This window comes from Phyllobates terribilis, unplaced genomic scaffold (assembly GCF_046119375.1).
Source record: "Phyllobates terribilis strain yellow unplaced genomic scaffold, ASM4611937v1 Scaffold_11__3_contigs__length_659146591, whole genome shotgun sequence".
NCBI classification, from domain to species: Eukaryota; Metazoa; Chordata; class Amphibia; order Anura; family Dendrobatidae; genus Phyllobates; species Phyllobates terribilis.
Genome location: NW_027362771.1, coordinates 104136660 through 104154461, shown reverse-complemented (window position 1 = coordinate 104154461; position 17802 = coordinate 104136660). Strand labels below are relative to the sequence as shown.

The following is a 17802-nucleotide window of genomic DNA, read 5'->3' as shown; positions in this document are numbered from 1 at the left end:
AGAGTGCAATCCGAATTTTCATCGGATTGCATTTGTCCGTTTTAAACGCAGATGAGTATGAGCCCTAAAGGAGTTATCTGGCTTAGAAACCATTTTTTTTCCAATATACTGCTTGGGAATTCTAAATTAATAGAGGGTAAGTTCCCATTCGGAAACTATAAAGAAGCTGAAACTGACTATAAAGGACTTCCTTTACAGTGTACAAACAATACGTATACAGTAACTGTATAGTGGAATTCTATATTATGGCAATCTAATTCATTACTAGTTCATACTGGTGCAGGAGGTTTAAGCAAAATACTGAGAATAATACAAGCACAACATACACGTAACCAATGACATCAGCATTAGGCTGCTGGTAAAATGCTTTGTCCGCAATCCTGGGTTAGTAGCATAAAAAAGATAAAGAGAAAGAGAAGACAAATGTGAAAATAAGGAAGAAAGGTAATAAAATAGTGTAAGCAAGTAACAGGAAAAGAATAATACCCTCTTATACAGAAACATGATAATGGGTGATGATCCCTTTGGCTGCGTGCCCACTATGCGTTATTCAAGCGTTTTTGCCGTGGAATTTCTGCAGCGAAAATGCTTAAAAAACGCTTGGTAATATGTGCCCCATGGTCCCCAAAAATAATCCGCATGTGCTGTGCACATGCTGCGGAAATAGATCATCATTGCGAAAAAATCCGCAGCATGTCCATTCATTTTGCGGAAATGCGGCGTAATTGCCGCCATTGACTTGCAATGAAGAGCATAATATCCACTTGACTACATGTGTACACGGGGACATTAAGCGATTCAATGTGCGGATAGTACCCTGGTCTGGAGAAGTGGAGACTCTCATGCAGACCCGGGTACTGTAGTACCTGTTAAAAAAAAGAATTTAAAATTAAAAAAAAACATTACACTCACCTTCTGATGGCCCCGGAAGCCTGTACGGTGCGTCCGGTGTCTTGGGCGGCTCGCGGTGGTGTAAAAGGACCTTCCATGACGTCATTTAGTCATGTGACAGGTCATGCGACCATTGACGTCAGCGGTCGCGTGACCCGTCACATGACTAAATGATGTCATGGAAGGTTCTTTTACACCATCGCGAGCCACCGGGGAGCCAGGACGCACCGGAGAGAAGACGGGGGCCATCAGAAGGTGAGTATAATGTTTGTTTTGTTTTTTTAACTATTAACTTGGTTACACTATATAAATCCATGCCGGTTGCATGGATTTATATAGTGTGACCAAGTTGTCAAGCACTTTCCAAGTGATGCTAAAATCACTTGGCAAAGCGCTTGATAACCCACATGCGAAAATGCATGCAAAAACGCTTGACAAACGCTTCTACCTGGCAGGAAAAACGCATGTAAATTCCTGCCAGGGAGATGCGGAAAAAAATCGGCAGCATTTCTGCATCGTGGGCACATAGCCTCTCTCAGGAAACATTTTGCTGTCTTGAAGGAAACTAGTAACGCTATTAGGGAAGAGTCACAAGGCCGTATAACTCGGACAGGGATCGCAACGCAATGCTTGGACTGGCTGTCGGCTCTGCTGACCCATGCGTGATAGCTGCAGAGAAATACATGCTGTCACGCTCGGGTCGGGAGACCCGACAGACAGTCCGAGGTTTGTCAGTTATATGGCCATGTTACTCTTCCCTAAACCTACACGTATAGAGTCAATCTGGAGGTTAATAGCGTTATAAAAGTACGGCACCCAGGAGAAAATTAACTTTATTTCTCCCAGGAGCCGGCATCATTCCATTATGCAGGTGTGCCAGAGCGATTACAGTCACCACTCACGGCACTGAGAGCGGCAGCTGTAAGCACGCCTGACACTGATTGATAGATGGTATGCACAATACCTAGAACAGAAATTTAGCGGCCACTCTGCCACCTTGTTATCAGTAAGGATATATTTATACTGGGCAGATTGAATCACAGAAAATTGTGTCCCAAATAAGGGGGGGGAAGCAAAGTACTATTCTATCTGCTTGTGCAGAGTTTAATAAAAAGAGTATAATAGCTAATATCAAGACAATTATAGTAGTACTTATAATATGTAAGCACAGTTTCCACATTACAAGATCTACCCTAAGATAGATCTAGTAGTTTATGTGCACAACATCAGGGTCCCCAAAGATCCTGGAAGCCAAGTGATTGCTCAGTTGCTTTGTCTGACTTGAATCTTTAATTACTTATGGGTTTTTTTCTATGTTTTTTATATCTGGTATTTTTTTTTGTATTTCGTTAATATACTTATCTAAGTAAACTATAGTAATAACATAGTGATGCTATGTAAAGCTACTTAGTCTCGCAATCCTTGAATCCATTGTAAACATGTATTTATTTATTTATTTTTAAATGTAAATGGATTTAAAAGGAATAGGAAATACAAATTAAAGGATTTCTACTTCTCTTTTCTGCTGCATCTACTTCTGCCGTTGTTGAAAAGACTGATTGAAAAACTGCCATAAAAACTGCGCTGTTTAACCACCCTAAACATTCAATTGATTGTTTAAGGACATGTTTTATTAGCTGCACTCTACATATTGGCCTTTATTTAGATATATGGACACTTCTGAGGAGTTTGTTCTACTGGCACCAAGAGAAGCAGGTCTGCTACATCTATGCATATGTAGAGCTGTCTTCCTCTTGTTTAGTGCAGACATGAGAACATGCAACGTAGAATATTGGGGCAGAAATAGTTTAAATCGAGTTTTAAATCTTATTTGCACAATCCTGTAAGAGACTTAGCCCCTATAAAAATCTTAAGTTGAAAAACTGTGTTATTTCATATGTAAATGAGGGCTCCTCATTGCATCCTTGGCATGGCTACGTCTACGCTCTCAACCAATATGCTGTGCACCTCCCGACTTAACTTGATTGACAGTGCTCGCTTTCCCAGAATTCTTAGATCTGCATGTCTGTAGTGACACTTCAGGAGCTTAAAAGGCTTGCTCACACAGTGTCAATGTAGGCACGCTCTCATCCCTCTTTACTCTGTGCCGTGCCTGCTTGCTGCACACAGGATCCAGGCTGCAGACCAGAGAAGCCACCGGCCGCTGCCGACCAGAGAAGCCACCGGCCGCTGCAGACCAAGCGAGGGATGAGAGCTTACTTGAGCTTACACTATTGGTCTTCTGACTTGTGAGTGCAGGGCTGGGGATTCAATTGAGGGAGTGCTCGCTCTGCGCAAGTGAGAAAGAATAATCAAGCTAAGGGGAAGTGTGCAGCAAGTTCATTGAGGGTGTGGAAGCATGCACTGAGCCATTACCCAATGCCAATGGGGCACCAAGTAATAAATCAATGTAAAATGTACATGAAAATCTACCCTGCAAATATGATTTTTATATGGGCCAAGTTCCCTATAGGCCTGGATAAGTAATGTAACTCATTCTTTGTAGATGACAGACTTGCTTTAACTTGTACAATAATCTTGTATTCTTTGTCAAATGACTGGGGCACGAGTTGATAAAATGATGTGACTGACCTGTTTGTAACCTTATTCTTTTCTATTTGCTCACTCTGCCGCAGGTACCATTCTTCTAGGTCTTTCTTAGCCTTCTCCCTCCATTCCTGTTCTGTCACCTTGGCAGCTGCATCTGTAAAAGAAAACATTCATAAAATATTAAAGTGAGCAGTCCAATAATGGTATGTAATTCTTTTTCATGCAAACAAAAAAAAAAACACATAAATCGCAATATAAAAACGAGTTGTTTTATTTCCCCCAAAATTTAGGCTTCTGGTTTAACTGTTCTTGAAGCATTATCTCTGTCTCGAAGGTTCCTGTAAACTGTAGATCTAACTCAGAGGTCCAGTCACAACCTACCCAACTCCTCCAGGCGCACCTTCTGTTCTTCTCTCCATTTACGAAGGCTTTCAGGTTCCTGGATTAGTCTATCAGCTTGGGCTATAGCGGCATATCCATCATTGGCCCCACTAAGGTCCTATAAAAGAAAGGCTAGGTATATGATACTCATGTTACATTTTAGAGATCAACATAAAGTATTAATGCAAAGAATTATTCTGCATCATGATAAAATTCAACATTCAATGCCTTACAGGGGGAAGAATAAACACAAAAAACAGGGGAAAAAGATAAAAAAAAAAAACCCACACATTGTTAAAAGTGCTCTATTTTCATGCACAGGGACATAATATATTTAAAGCAGGTGCACAGTTGCGGTCGCACCCTGGCCCTGGAGCCTAGGGGAGGTCCAAAAAGTCCCTTTGGCCCATATGGGAAGACCAATACTCTTAAAGGTTTGCAATAGTTGGGGTCCTGATGGAGATTTTGCAGTGAGACCTACAAGTTGAAGTTACATCTCTGGTCATATATATTTTACCTTTACAGAAAAAAAACATTCCTTTGCAAAAATTGCAAACTCTTGAGCCTTTTTCTTAGCTGGGGAGGAGGTGATGAATGATGTAATAAGATAGAACACGTATTACCTACTTATTACTCCGATCTTTTATGACACGTCAGCAATATGACAACACTTAACAATTCATTGCTATAGCAATCACTAGGTAAAGTACAATCTAAATCAAAACCATGGATATTTTCAGCTTTTCTCTCTTTGCTTCACTGTCATGGTGTACATACAGTGCTGGCCAAAAGTATTGGCACCCCTGCAATTCTGTCAGATAATACTCAGTTTCTTCCTGAAAATGATTGCCATCACAAATTCTTTGGTATTATTCTCTTCATTTAATTTGTCTTCATTGAAAAAACACAAAAAGAATTGTCCTAAAGCCAAATTGGATATAATTCCACACCAAACCTAAAAAAGGGGGTGGACAAAAGTATTGGCACCCTTTGAAAAATCATGTGATGCTTCTCTAATTCGTGTAATTAACAGCACCTGTAACTTACCTGTGGCACCTAACAGGTGTTGGCAATAACTAAATCACACTTGCTGCCAGTTAACATGGATTAAAGTTGACTCAACCTCTGTCCTGTGTCCTTGTGTGTACCACATTGAGCATTGAGAAAAGAAAGAAGACCAAAGAACTGTCTGAGGACTTGAGAAACCAAATTGTGAGGAAGCATGAGCAATCTCAAGGCTACAAGTCCATCTCCAAAGACCTGAATGTTCCTGTGTCTTCCGTGCGCAGTGTCATCAAGAAGTTTAAAGCCCATGGCACTGTGGCTAACCTCCCTAGATGTGGACGGAAAAGAAAAATTGACGAGAGATTTCAATGCAAGATTGTGCGGATGGTGGATAAAGAACCTCGACTAACATCCAAACAAGTTCAAGCTGCCCTGCAGTCCGAGGGTACAACAGTGTCAACCCGTACTATCCGTCGGCGTCTGAATGAAAAGGGACTGTATGGTAGGATACCCAGGAAGACCCCACTTCTTACCCCGAGACATAAAAAAAGCCAGGCTGGAGTTTGCCAAAACTTACCTGAGAAAGCCTAAAACGTTTTGGAAGAATGTTCTCTGGTCAGATGAGACAAAAGTAGAGCTTTTTGGAAAAAATCATCAACATAGAGTGTACAGGAAAAAAAAAGAGAGGCATTCAAAGAAAAGAACACGGTCCCTACATGTTTTGGGGTTGCTTTGCTGCCTCTGGCACTGGACTGCTTGACCGTGTGCATGGCATTATGAAGTCTGAAGACTACCAACAAATTTTGCAGCATAATGTAGGGCCCAGTGGGTCTTCCAGCAGGACAATGACCCAAAACACACTTCCAAAAGCACTATAAAATGGTTTTAGAGAAAGCACTGAAGACTTCTAAGGTGGCCAGCAATGAGTCCAGACCTAAATCCCATAGAACACCTGTGGAGAGATCTCAAAATGGCAGTTTGGAGAAGACACCCTTCAAATATCAGGGACCTGGAGCAGTTTGCCAAAGAAGAATGGTCTACAATTCCAGCAGAGCATTGTAAGAAACTCATTGATGGTTACCGGAAGCGGTTGTTCGCAGTTATTTTGGCTAAAGGTTGTGCAACCAAGTATTAGGCTGAGGGTGCCAATACTTTTGTCCGGCCCTTTTTTGGAGTTTTGTGCGAAATGATCAATGATTTGATTTTTGCTTCATTCTCTTTTGTGTTTTGTCCTTGCAAGCAAATTAAATGAAGAGAATAATACCAAAGAATTTGTGATTGCAATCATTTTCAGGAAGAAACTGAGTATTATCTGACAGAATTGCAGGGGTGCCAATACTTTTGGCCAGCACTGTAATATACCGCTGGTGGCAATGCTGTAAGGGTTCATGTAATTCTACATGAAACAAGAACAAGCAAATTGTGGCAATAATTGGACAGTATTAAATGCTCCTTTAGGCAAGGTTCATTTAGCACCATCACGGCGTTTAAAAAGGTTGTCCACTTAAACAAGTTATCACCATCCATGGGATTTGTGATAACTGGCTGACCGATGGGTGAGCTAATGTTAGGGTGCCATAAAAAGCTGAGCGCAGTGCTCAATAGCTCCACAGAACACGAATGGAGCAGCGTTCGAGTATGTGCTTTGCTGTTCCATTTTAATTGGTGTAGCAAACCAGGTAGCCTATGTTTAAATCCTGGTAGTGCAGGTCTTGATTACATACACCTGACTAGCTTTGACTAAGAACGAGGGCCTGTGCTCACTGGGTGTGTTAGTCAGCTGAATGAAGCAGAGTCAAGTGTGATGAAGCTGGTGAGTGACCAGCCAAAATATGACCTGTAGATTGGAGAGAGACAAGCCAGAGTCTCTCTCTGAATGAAGACTGCAAGGGCCAGCTAGGAAAGCTGAGCAGTCTGTGTGTGAAAGCTGCAGAGAACCATGTGGAAGCTGCAGCCTGTTCAGTGTGAACTGTGCCTGGAGTTGAATACTTCTGTTTGGTGCTGGAAACTCCTGGAGCTCGGGTTGAAGGGGAAACCGAGACTGATGGAATCAGGCCTCTTCTGTGTATGAAGTTTGCTCCAGGAGAAAGGACTAATCTGTTTGTTGGAGCCCGCACTGACATATGTGCCTGCTGAATGAACTTTTATTTGCGGTGATACCTTCGAGTCCAGAAGAGGCTGTTTTGGGTTTTGAATCCTCTGAAGTTTTATGAAAGAAATAAAACTGCGAGTTTGGACCAAACTGCATTGCCTGTGTGAACGCTACCTAATGCCTACCTGAGAGAGTGAATCCCTACACTGGGATAAAAGTTCTATGTTCACCCAATCAGTGCAAGTCCCAGATGTCCTGACTTTCGGATTAGAGGACTTTTAAACTCAGGATGTAGAGAGTGCTGCTTTTCATTTTTCTATTGTCGCTATACAGATTTACTCTAGCTGAGCACCACTGAAATTCCTGTCGCATTAAACAAGCTCTTAATAGAGGGAGGACTATGAATTTCACAGGTGAGCTGGTGGCTATTTAGCTTTATTTATATCCTTGCCCAGGGGTTGGACCCATACCAGTATCACGTGGATAGGCAATAATTTGTTTTCACCGGACAACCCCCTTAAAAGACCAGCGACCTGCTACATGCAAGCAGTGGCTGGTGGACAACAATTCTATGAGCACAAAATGATGGTGAATACTGTGCACATCATGAATGATAATGATTTTTAAGCCTATTTAAAAATCATTGCACCTTACAAATGATCATTTTGCTTGTTCATTGGACAACTGCTGGCCTCTTTAGAGAAGCCACTAAATAGAAATGAGTATCGAATATCGGCCTTGGCCTTAAAGTGTGCCTAACACCAGTCTGGGTCTGGTAAAGATTGGGTACCCCTTACTGGTGATTTTACTAAATATAAATTACTGTCAGATGTGCTGATAACTAATCCCAATGCCCTATGTAAAGTCCCGACCTTTTAGCAAAAGTCGGCCCGAATTCCTGAGTTGTGGCATCCCGGCATGCAAAATCCAAAAAACTTCAGGGGCCCCTCTCATAATAAAAGACAAAGATCTTGTGAGATCTCGCTGTTTGAACTGAGGGTCCGTTTACATGGATGCATTCCTTGGTTGATCGACAGCCTGTTTACACTGAAAGATCATCTTGAAACTAGTGTTCTTAAGAACACTCTCAAGATAAACTTTGAGTATAAATGCAGCTTAACCAAGGCTGCCGCATACATTACTAAGCTGCTAACAAACAGTAATTGCTCTAATGAGGTTTCTGTCTGGTAACAGCTTAGTAAAGTACGTAGCAGCGCTGGGTTAATACTGAGCAAGCTCTCACTCTTTCACGGAGAGAGCGTCCGAAGAGTGCTGTGGGACCCAATGCCAATATCCCACAAATCAGAAGTTCGGGCCCGACTTTTGCTAGAAAGTAAGGCCCCTTTGGGGGGAATTTGGGGTACTTATGAGCACTTTTGACCAGGGCTGTGGAGTCGGTAAGCCAAACCTCCGACTCCACAGCACTGCCTCACTACTGAGCGTGTACATAAAGTGCAGCACAGATTCAGCTCAACTAAAAGCCGAGATCCTTAGATCAGGAGCAGAACAGACATTTCATAACGTTCCCAAATTCTTATGAAAACATTTACAGCACGTCCTGCATTGAACTACTGTACCCAATTTATTATATATTCTAGAAGTCGGTCCATTTTATACTAGCTCCACAGCCCTGCTTTTGACAATAACTTATACTTAGTAAAATCACCAGTATGGGGCTGTCCACTTGTTAAATGAAAAGGGCATCCCCAAAGATACAGCTCCATTATAAAATGTATACTTGCCTGGTCAAAGTCTCCATTAACTGGAGTGGTGACTAGGTCATCAAATCCTCCTGCAAAGAAAAACAAACATTATCATGGTCAGCATTAGAAGCCATGAAATGAGCACTGATATTACAACTAATGCTTTAGGCTGAGTGCCCACGTAGCGTTTTTCAAGCGATTATGCTGCGGAATTTCCGCAGCGGAAACGCTTGTGAAACGCTAGGTAATCCGCACCCCATGGTCCCCAAGGGGATTCCGCATGTTCTATGCACATGCTGCGGATTTTTCCGCAGCGTTTATGCTGCGTACAAAAATCTGCAGCATGTCATTTAATTTTGCGGAAGCGCAGCGGAACTCCCGCCATTGACTTGCATTGAGACGCACAGAAACCGCGACTGTACATTTGTACAAGCGGCTTCTATGCGTCTCTATGTGCGGATGGTACCCAGTTCTGGAGGAGAGGAGACTCTCATCCAGACCTGGGTACCATTGTACCTGTAAAAAAAGAATAAAATAACAAATAAAGTTTATACTCACCTGTCCGGCGTCTTCTCTCTGAATGCCAGCAGCGCTGAAGGACCTTCGGTGACGTCACAGTCATGTGACCGCAGGCCCTTCACCGCTCTGTCTCGCGATATGCCGGCAGCCGGGAACCAGACAGGAACGAGCGCTGCAGCCACGCCGGGGCCTCGGGGGTGAGTATAGCTTTATTTGTTTTAATTTTTACGGTTCACACTGTATAAATCCATGCTGTTTGCATGGATTTATACAGTGTGACCTAGTTGTCAAGCACTTTCCAAGTGATGCTATCACCTGGAAAGCGCTTGTCAATCTGCATGCGGAAACGCATGTGAATCCGCATGTGGATCCGCATGTATTCTGCAGGAAAAACGCATGCACAATCTGCATGCGTTTTTTTCTGCCAGGGAGATGCAGAAATGCTGCAGAAATTTTCTGCTTCATTTCTGCATCGTGGGCACATAGCCTTAGGCTATGTGCCCACGATGCAGAAATGCTCAGGATTTTTTCCTGAGCGTTTCTGCATCTCCCTGTCACAAAAAAACACATGCGGATTGTACATGCGGATTGTACATGCGTTTTTCCTGCCAAATACATGCGGATGTGAAGCGTTCTTCACATGCATTTCCGCATGCGGGTTGACAAGCGATTTTAGCTGAGTGCTCACGATGCGTTTTTTATGCGTTTCCGCAGCGGCGGAAACGCATTAAAAACGCATGGTAGAAGGGCAACAATGTTCCCCAATGATAATCCGCATGTGCTGTGCCCATGCTGTGCTCAAAAATCCGCAGCATGTCCATTAATTTTGCGGAAACGCGGCGTTTTTGCCGCCATTGACTTGCATTAGAACGCGCCAATTCCGCAAGACTGCATTTGTACTTGCGTTATTGGCGCGTTGTAATGTGCGGATGGTACCCGAGTGTGGAGAAGATGAGACTCTCCTCCACACCCAGGTACCATAAAAAAGCTGTAAAAACAAGAATAAAATAAAAAATAAAGATATATTCACCTTCTGACGGCCCCCGGTCTCCTTCCCTCTGCTCGCGTGCAAGACTGAAGGACCTTCTGTGACGTCACAGTCATGTGACCGCAGGCCCTTCAGCGCAGTGTCTCGCGATATCCCGGCAGCCAGGAACAAGCCAGGAACGAACGCGGCAGCACACGACGGGGCATCAGAGGGTAAAGTATAGCTTTATTTTTTTATTTTTAAACATTCTTATACGGTCACACTATATAAATCCATGCCGTTTGCATGGATTTGTACAGTGTGACCAAGTTGTCAAGCACTTTCCAGGTGATGCTAAAATCGCCTGGAAAGCGCTTGTCAATCCACATGCGGAAACGCATGTGAATCCGCATGTATTCCGCAGGAAAAACGCATGTACAATCCGCATGCGTTTTTTTCTGCCAGGGAGATGCAGAAATGCTGCAGAAATTTTCTGCTTCATTTCTACATCGTGTGCACATAGCCTAAAAGTCAAGGTGTTCACGAAAAATACACTGATGGCATCTGTTTAACATTATAATGGAAAGGAGAAGCTTTGTCATTTATTTTAATTTACCGTATTTATCCATATGTGAAAATCACTGATGACACAAATGCAAAACACTGATGACACCACTACCATTTTTTTTTTCCACACATGAAAAACACTGGCAGAATGAAAAAACATCTGAAAAAACGGCTTTATAGACATAATTGGCTCATTTGGCACCTACAGTCAAAATGATCTCTGCAGTACGAAAGGGATCATTGACTTAATAGAGGAAATCAATGGTGATCCGAGAACATACACTTCACCAATGAAATCTTCTATCTGATAATGAAATATCAGGTCTTGGACAAGTGGTTTCCAAAAGGAAAGGACTGTATTGGGGCCATAAAAGGCAAGGAGAAAATAACTATAAAGAGTGTTTGCTTTAGAAGGCATTCCTTATCTGTAAACCTCAAGGTCCTTTCTAGCTACATGACAGAATTGCTATAGGAAGCAGTGGGAAAAGCAATTAAAGGGGACCTGTCAGCTGATTTTTTCACAACCCGAAACATGGGCAGCATAAATCATAGACTGGCTCCTTCATTCGGGAAAACATAGCTGACACCAAGGCTGAGGACGAGGTACCGTATGTCTTTGCCGACTTCTCTCTGCCAGCTCAGTTACATTTCAGGCCTTTCCCAATCTGTGTATAGGGGAGACTTGTCAGTTTACCTGAGCAGGTGGGAGGAAGCTGGTGGGGACATACTGGTTAGACTATGGCACCCCCGTCCACAATTGCAACAGAATTTTTCTCTGAAACGCCACAGAGAAAAATCAAGGAGGTCGACATATCACTTTATAGATGTCATTTTTCTGCAGTTTAGGAAGAGGAAGTATTCCACTGTTTGGCAGCTAAGGGCAACAACTATATTTTCCAATTAGCATCCAAATATTGACCTCCTGGAATATGATATACATATCATCTGAACTCATTCAAGCAATTTCGCCCAAATTCTGGCTTTGAAAAGTGGCAACATTTTTGAGCAATGTGAAGTTGTGCAAAAAAATCGTCGTTTGACTTTTGGCGTTTCAAGCCAGTTTCTCCCACTTCCACCCATTTTGGCATAGCTAGGGCAGGATGATGGCATGTCGCCTGTGCCTCTTAATGAACTGGGGTCAATTTATCTAAGCTATTACATTTGCACAAAGTGTAGACTGTGTCTATGGCACAGGTGGCATCGGTCCTACTGGTGCAACAGTCAGTGACTTCTCTACCTCTTGTGTAGAAAAAATTTTTGTGCTTGAACCAGATGTGTGCAAGTAGGTGAGTATGATTGAGTTTCCAATATTTAAAGGGAACCTGTTATGTCAAAAAACACTATTAACCTGCAGATATGGGGTTAATCTGCAGGTTAATAGCGTTGTAAGGCTATGTGCCCACATAGCAGATCTGATGCAGAGCGTTTTTGCCTCTCTCTGGCAGAAAAAAACGCATGCAGATTTACATGCGCTTTTTCTACCAGAGAGAAGCATTTCTTCAGCGTTTTTACATGCGTTTTCGCATGCGTTTTTTTCAAGCAGTTTTCCAAGCGATTTTGAGCATTACTTGGAAAAGTGCTTGACAAGTTGGTCACACTATATAAATCCATGCAACCGGCATCAATTTATATTGTGTGACCAACTTAGATGCTTTAAATGCAGCATCTATAGTAAAAAAAAAAAAAAATTAAAAAGTTAAAAATAAAAAAAACCTGTATACTCATTTCTGCGACTGTCCAGCTACCAGACAACAGTGCACTGTGGGAGATCCAAATCTCAGCTTGGATGAAGTAAAACCAGCAATATTAAGAACCAGCATTGAAAGCAGTATTCTCAATGAATGGAGACCACCTTTGAAACTGTTATACTTCGTCACATAAATTAATAGAATTTTGTTCCACATTTACATGGAATTTTGGATTAAAGTAAGGATTTGCCAATAAGAATATTGTATTAGTGTTCAGCAGCAAAGAAGAATGGCTGTATTACACATAAAGACCCCTGATGAAGCTGTGGTGAAACGTGTCGGGTCTCTTGGTGGGTGAGCTGATCATATCCATGTATTACTATTAACTCTTTTTGTGTGCATGTCACATGTAATCCCCGATTTATACTTCTCCTTTAAAATCACTATGAATTACTAACTTGACTTTTACAGGGGCCTTTACTGTAACGTACCTTCCTATTATTAATATATGTTTGAAGCCCAATCTCTGGGCATTAGTAGACTAGTAAATTGATAAGCACTTCATGGTTTTCTACATTTGGTATGTCCATGCACACATGTACCTATATTTATTACGATTAGCTCACCCATCAACCGTTTGTTTGTCCTGTTTTGTGTCTGAATTTGGTTGAATTGTATTGTGTAGATATAAAAATCTTTTTAATCTAATACAATAAAAGTAATGTTTTTCTTAAAATCTTAAAGACATTGTTGCATTTTTTGTTCCTGGGACATTTTTTCCCTTATTGGTCATCTATACATATAAAGACTGTAAAATTAGATGCATAAAGTGGAAAATTAAAGATCACCTGTCAGTTGTCTTGACAAGTCAGTTTTAGAAATGATTTGTTGTTCCTATACAAGTATTCTGGAGCATCTCTTCTCAAAGTGTCCTGTCATTGCTCTTGGAAATGCATGAACACATTGACAATTAGGTGTCATGCAAAGCAGGGCTGTGGAGTCGGTAAGCTAAACTTGCGACTCTGACTCCTCAATTTCCCTGACTTCTGACTCCGAATCCCACATATATTGCTAATATTTAAGTGAAAAATGTATTGTAGTACAATGTGAACATCAGACATTTAATCATTTTTATGATACAATAATCAAGATATTTAGAATAGAATATAATATAATATAATATAATATAATATAATATAATATAATATAATATAATATAATATATATATATATATATATATATATATATATATATATATATATATATATATATATTGGAATACTCTCTCTGGTGAAAACGGCAGAAGACAGGACAGATGAGGGGAGATTGCCCCCTACAGTCTGGAGCCGGTGCAGGACGGGAGCACTGCAGCATACAAGTGAGTTTTGATAGGTCAGTGCCACTGCTTCTGGGGGGGCAGCTGCCCCCCCCCCCCCCCGCTGGCTACGGCCATGATTCACACACAGCGTTTTTGCGGATCCGTTTTTTGCAGTAAAATGCAGTGTCTCTGGGCATCCCAGCAAAGTCAATGGGTTTCAAGATATGACATTCAGACACATCGTTTTGTGAGGATCCGTTTTTGGGCTCAAAAACGGATCCTCACAAAGAATGAGCTTGTCAGTTTGTTCGGCGTTTTTCTAATCTGCTTTTGCTATTGAAAACATTATCTATGAGCTCAAAAACCTTTCAGGTGATGCGGTTTTTTAAAAAGCTGATCTGCTTTTGCAGCTGAAAAACGTATCCTCAAAACGCAGCAAAAACGCTGTGTGTGAATGTAGCCTTAGATCAGGAATAAAACAGCCATTTATAGGACATTTCATAACTTTCCCAAATTCCTATGAAAAAATATTCCCCACAAACTGCATTGATCTACTGCACCCAATTTATTATATATTTTAGGAGTCGGTCCATTTTATACCGACACCGACTCCACAGCCCATTGCAAAGTGTGGGAAAGACTTAGTGCAACACAAAGGGAAGAGGGAAACGAAGCCCAGACTCTAGGGAAAGGGGTGAGTGGAGACCTATTGGCTGATAGAATAGAACAGTCTCCCCTAACGTCCCTATATTGGCTCTTCACCAATCGCCGCACAAGTTCCTCGCCCTGTCTTTCCCTGGTGTTTGACCCTGCCTAGGGAAGGAAGGGGATGAGCACTAGTCAATCCCCACTGAACACTAAAGACAACAAGGGAGAACAAACAAGGGAAAATTGCTTAGCTTTAGACTACTCCAGACAAATGTGCACACGTCCTCAAGCACCAGAGAGGAAGAAGTGCTGCTCTCGCTCAAGCCTTCACAAGGAGTAATGAATATCACCGGCACCTCCCTCTGACACACAGCAGGTATTTATACACCCAGGCCAGGGTGTTAATTAGCCAGAGGAAGATAGCCACTGGGTCCTAGAGACAGCCTCTAGGAAGGAGTCTGTAATGTCAAACGTAGAGATCTCCTGCAACCAACTGCAGGGCCACTGTGTCACTTCTGACACACCCGTGACATTAGGTGTTACCAGTCCCCTTATAATAAGTGTTTGTCCCTACACAGTCTGATACTACACTGTCCAATCAGTGCTGACATTTTCAGACTCAGACTTTGTATGGACACTCGCCCTTTGACTAGCGGAATGGTGACATTTTATTTTAATTGTGAAATTTTATTCCAAAATTTCAAAGAGGAATAACAGAAGTAAGGCACAAAGCAGAGTGTTAAAAAAGCGGCTTTAGAATTGTTCTATTATGGGGATTACAAGCAGTTAAAAAAAACAGACATGTCGTCCGTGAATCTTGGACCACAATGCAGGGACTGGCTGTGACTTTTCCAACCGGAGCATGACAGCTTCATGTATTTCTATGAGGCTGTCCCACTCGAGTCGGGAGAGCTGCAGCCAGTCAGTGCACTGTGGTCTGAGATCGGACCGATTGGCACGGGCGTCTGAATGAGCCCTAGGGAAGTTGCCAGATTCATTTGTAATCCACCCGAGACTCATTTTGTTTAGAAATATTGCAGTGATGCACATAATACTGTTGTTTTTTGTTGCTGCCAATTTTCATGTCTGCTGATTTGTTGTAGAACAGCAAATTAATAGTAAATCTATTAATTATTAATTTGCTGGTATTTATACGTTCCCATCATATCCCACAGTGCTAAACATGAACTGCATTTACTCCTATCTGTCTCTGCAAGGGCTGTCACCAACCATCTCATCACGAGCACACAAATATACGCTCCTATAAATTGTATAAAAAAAGCTAACCAACCAGTTCTGTGGGAAGACCATCCCACACAACACAGAGAACACTCATGCAAATGCTGTCCCTGGTTAGATTTAATCACTGATTCATAGCTCCCCCCAGGTTTACTTTAGGGCTAGGGCGTTAGCAATGACATATACCTTTACCTGCCATTTACCTTCTAGACCAAATATTGTCAGCCTTAAAAAATAAGAGTGCAATAATCACATTTAAAAGAAGTATCATCAGAAAATGACCCATCGTTTAATTCAGACTTTTGGGTTACATACATTGCCATTTTTTTTTTTTTTTTAATATATATATTTTTTTTAAATGGTAATTTTCACACTGACCACTGGGGCTTTTTTTTAGACTTCAGCCTGTGCTTTCAGGAAGAGTTTACAGCAGGCTCCATGTTATCAGAGAATGTTAGGGCTCGCTCACAAAATCAGATTGCTCTCGGCCCAATGTTAAACTATGGGGCAGCTCACATGTGCGATTATTTTCTCATGCCGATACAGCATGTCAAAACAATCGCAGCATGCTGCAAGAATCAGATCGCACACGCCCAATTCAAGTCTATGGGTGCGTGTGAAACATTGCCCTGCACTCAGATGTCCTCCAAGTGCAGTGCGATTCCCGCAGACGCCAGCAACAGAGGAGACTGAGAAATTATTTTCTCCATCTCCTCTGCAGCTGTGCTGCGATTCTCTCATGCGAGAGGATCGGAGCACAGAGCACTGACACTCGGCTCAAAACTCGCAGCAGAGGAGGAGCCGAGTGTCATTAGCATATCGCATTGGATGGTATACACTAGGGTGACTCCGGTCTTAGAGTTGGAGGGGACCTCCAGGATCATCGTGTCCAACCCCCTGCTCAATGCAGGATTCACTAAACCATCTCAGACAGATGTCTGTCCAGCCTCTATTTGAAGACTTTCATTGAAGAACTCACCACCTCTCGTGGCAGCCTGTTCCACTCATTAATCACCCTCACTGTCTAAAAGTTTTTCTAATATCTAATCTGTATCTTCTCCCATTCAGTTTCATCCCATTGCTTCTCGTGTTTCCATGTGCAAATGAGAATAAGAATGATCCCTCTACACTGTGACCTCCCTTCAGATATTTGTAGACAGCTATTATGTCTCTTAAGCCCCAGTCTCACATAGCGAGATCGCTAGCGAGATCGCTGCTGAGTCACGGTTTTGGCGACGCAACAGCGACCTCACCAGAGATGTCGCTATGTGTGACACTTTGCAGCGATCAGGCCCCTGCTGTGAGGTCGCTGATCGCTGCAAAATGTCCTGGACCATTTTTTGGTCTTTGCCCTCCCGCTGGTCAGCACACAATCGCTGTGTGTGACCAGCGGGAGCAGCGATCAGGCTGGTAACCATGATAAACAGCGGGTTACTAGGGGCACACACGCACTTAGTAACCCGCTGTTTATCATGGTTACCACTCTGCTACGGTGAGCGGTAACCTCCCACTCACCGTAGCAGAGTGGAAACCATGATAAACAGCGGGTTACCAGCCTGCTCCTGCTTCAGCAGGCTGGTAACCAGGAGCAGGACATCGTGGAAAGATTCTTTCCACGATGTCGCTGCTCCCCTGATCGCTGGTGAGCCTGCCTGTTTGACAGCTCACCAGCGACCACATAGCGACGCAGCAACGATCCCTGACAGGTCGTATTGTTGTCAGGATCGTTGCAGCGTCGCTAAGTGTGACGGGGCCTTAAGCCTTCTTTTTTTACAAGCTAAACATTCCCAGATCCTTTAACCGTTCCTCGTAGTACATAGTTTGCAGTTCGCTCACCATCCTGATGGCTCTTCTCTGAACTTGCTCCAGTTTTTCGATGTCTTTTTAGTATTCCAGATGAGATCTGACCAATGAGGTGTAGAGGGGGATAATTACTTCACGCGGAGGCGCAGCTAGGGTTTTGGTTCAGGTGGGGTGAAACTTCTAAGTGGGCCCCTAACTAGGTAACCCTGATTCCCTAAAAAAATGCAATACTCACTTTCCTCCTCGTTCCCCCGCTGCTCCGAGGGCCCGCTAATCTCCGCACACAGCGGGCACCATGTAGTGACGTCATCACACCCACTGTCAGAGTCTGCGTCATTGACATCAGACACATAGGGGGAAGGATGGGAGAGGAAGAGTGTTGCTCCCTGTCTCATCATTGCTTTCAACTGTATCGGCATGCAGACGATAC

The 17802-nt window shown here is 42.7% G+C and overlaps 1 protein-coding gene across 2 annotated transcripts in view; it reads right to left on the bottom strand.

Annotated features, from left to right (window-relative positions):
• The window catches only part of CLTB (clathrin light chain B), a 32194-nt gene that overhangs the window by 2324 nt on the left and 12068 nt on the right, over window positions 1-17802 (bottom strand). Inside the window, exons 2-5 of one of the 2 annotated variants that reach the window (XM_073651389.1) lie at window positions 8662-8711; window positions 3823-3940; window positions 3484-3595; window positions 327-380 (exon numbers count right to left, since the gene is read on the bottom strand). In XM_073651389.1, coding sequence (XP_073507490.1) covers window positions 327-380; window positions 3484-3595; window positions 3823-3940; window positions 8662-8711 — 334 coding nt within the window. The remainder of the gene's footprint in view (window positions 1-326; window positions 381-3483; window positions 3596-3822; window positions 3941-8661; window positions 8712-17802) is intronic. The other variant, XM_073651390.1, reaches the window with a different exon arrangement.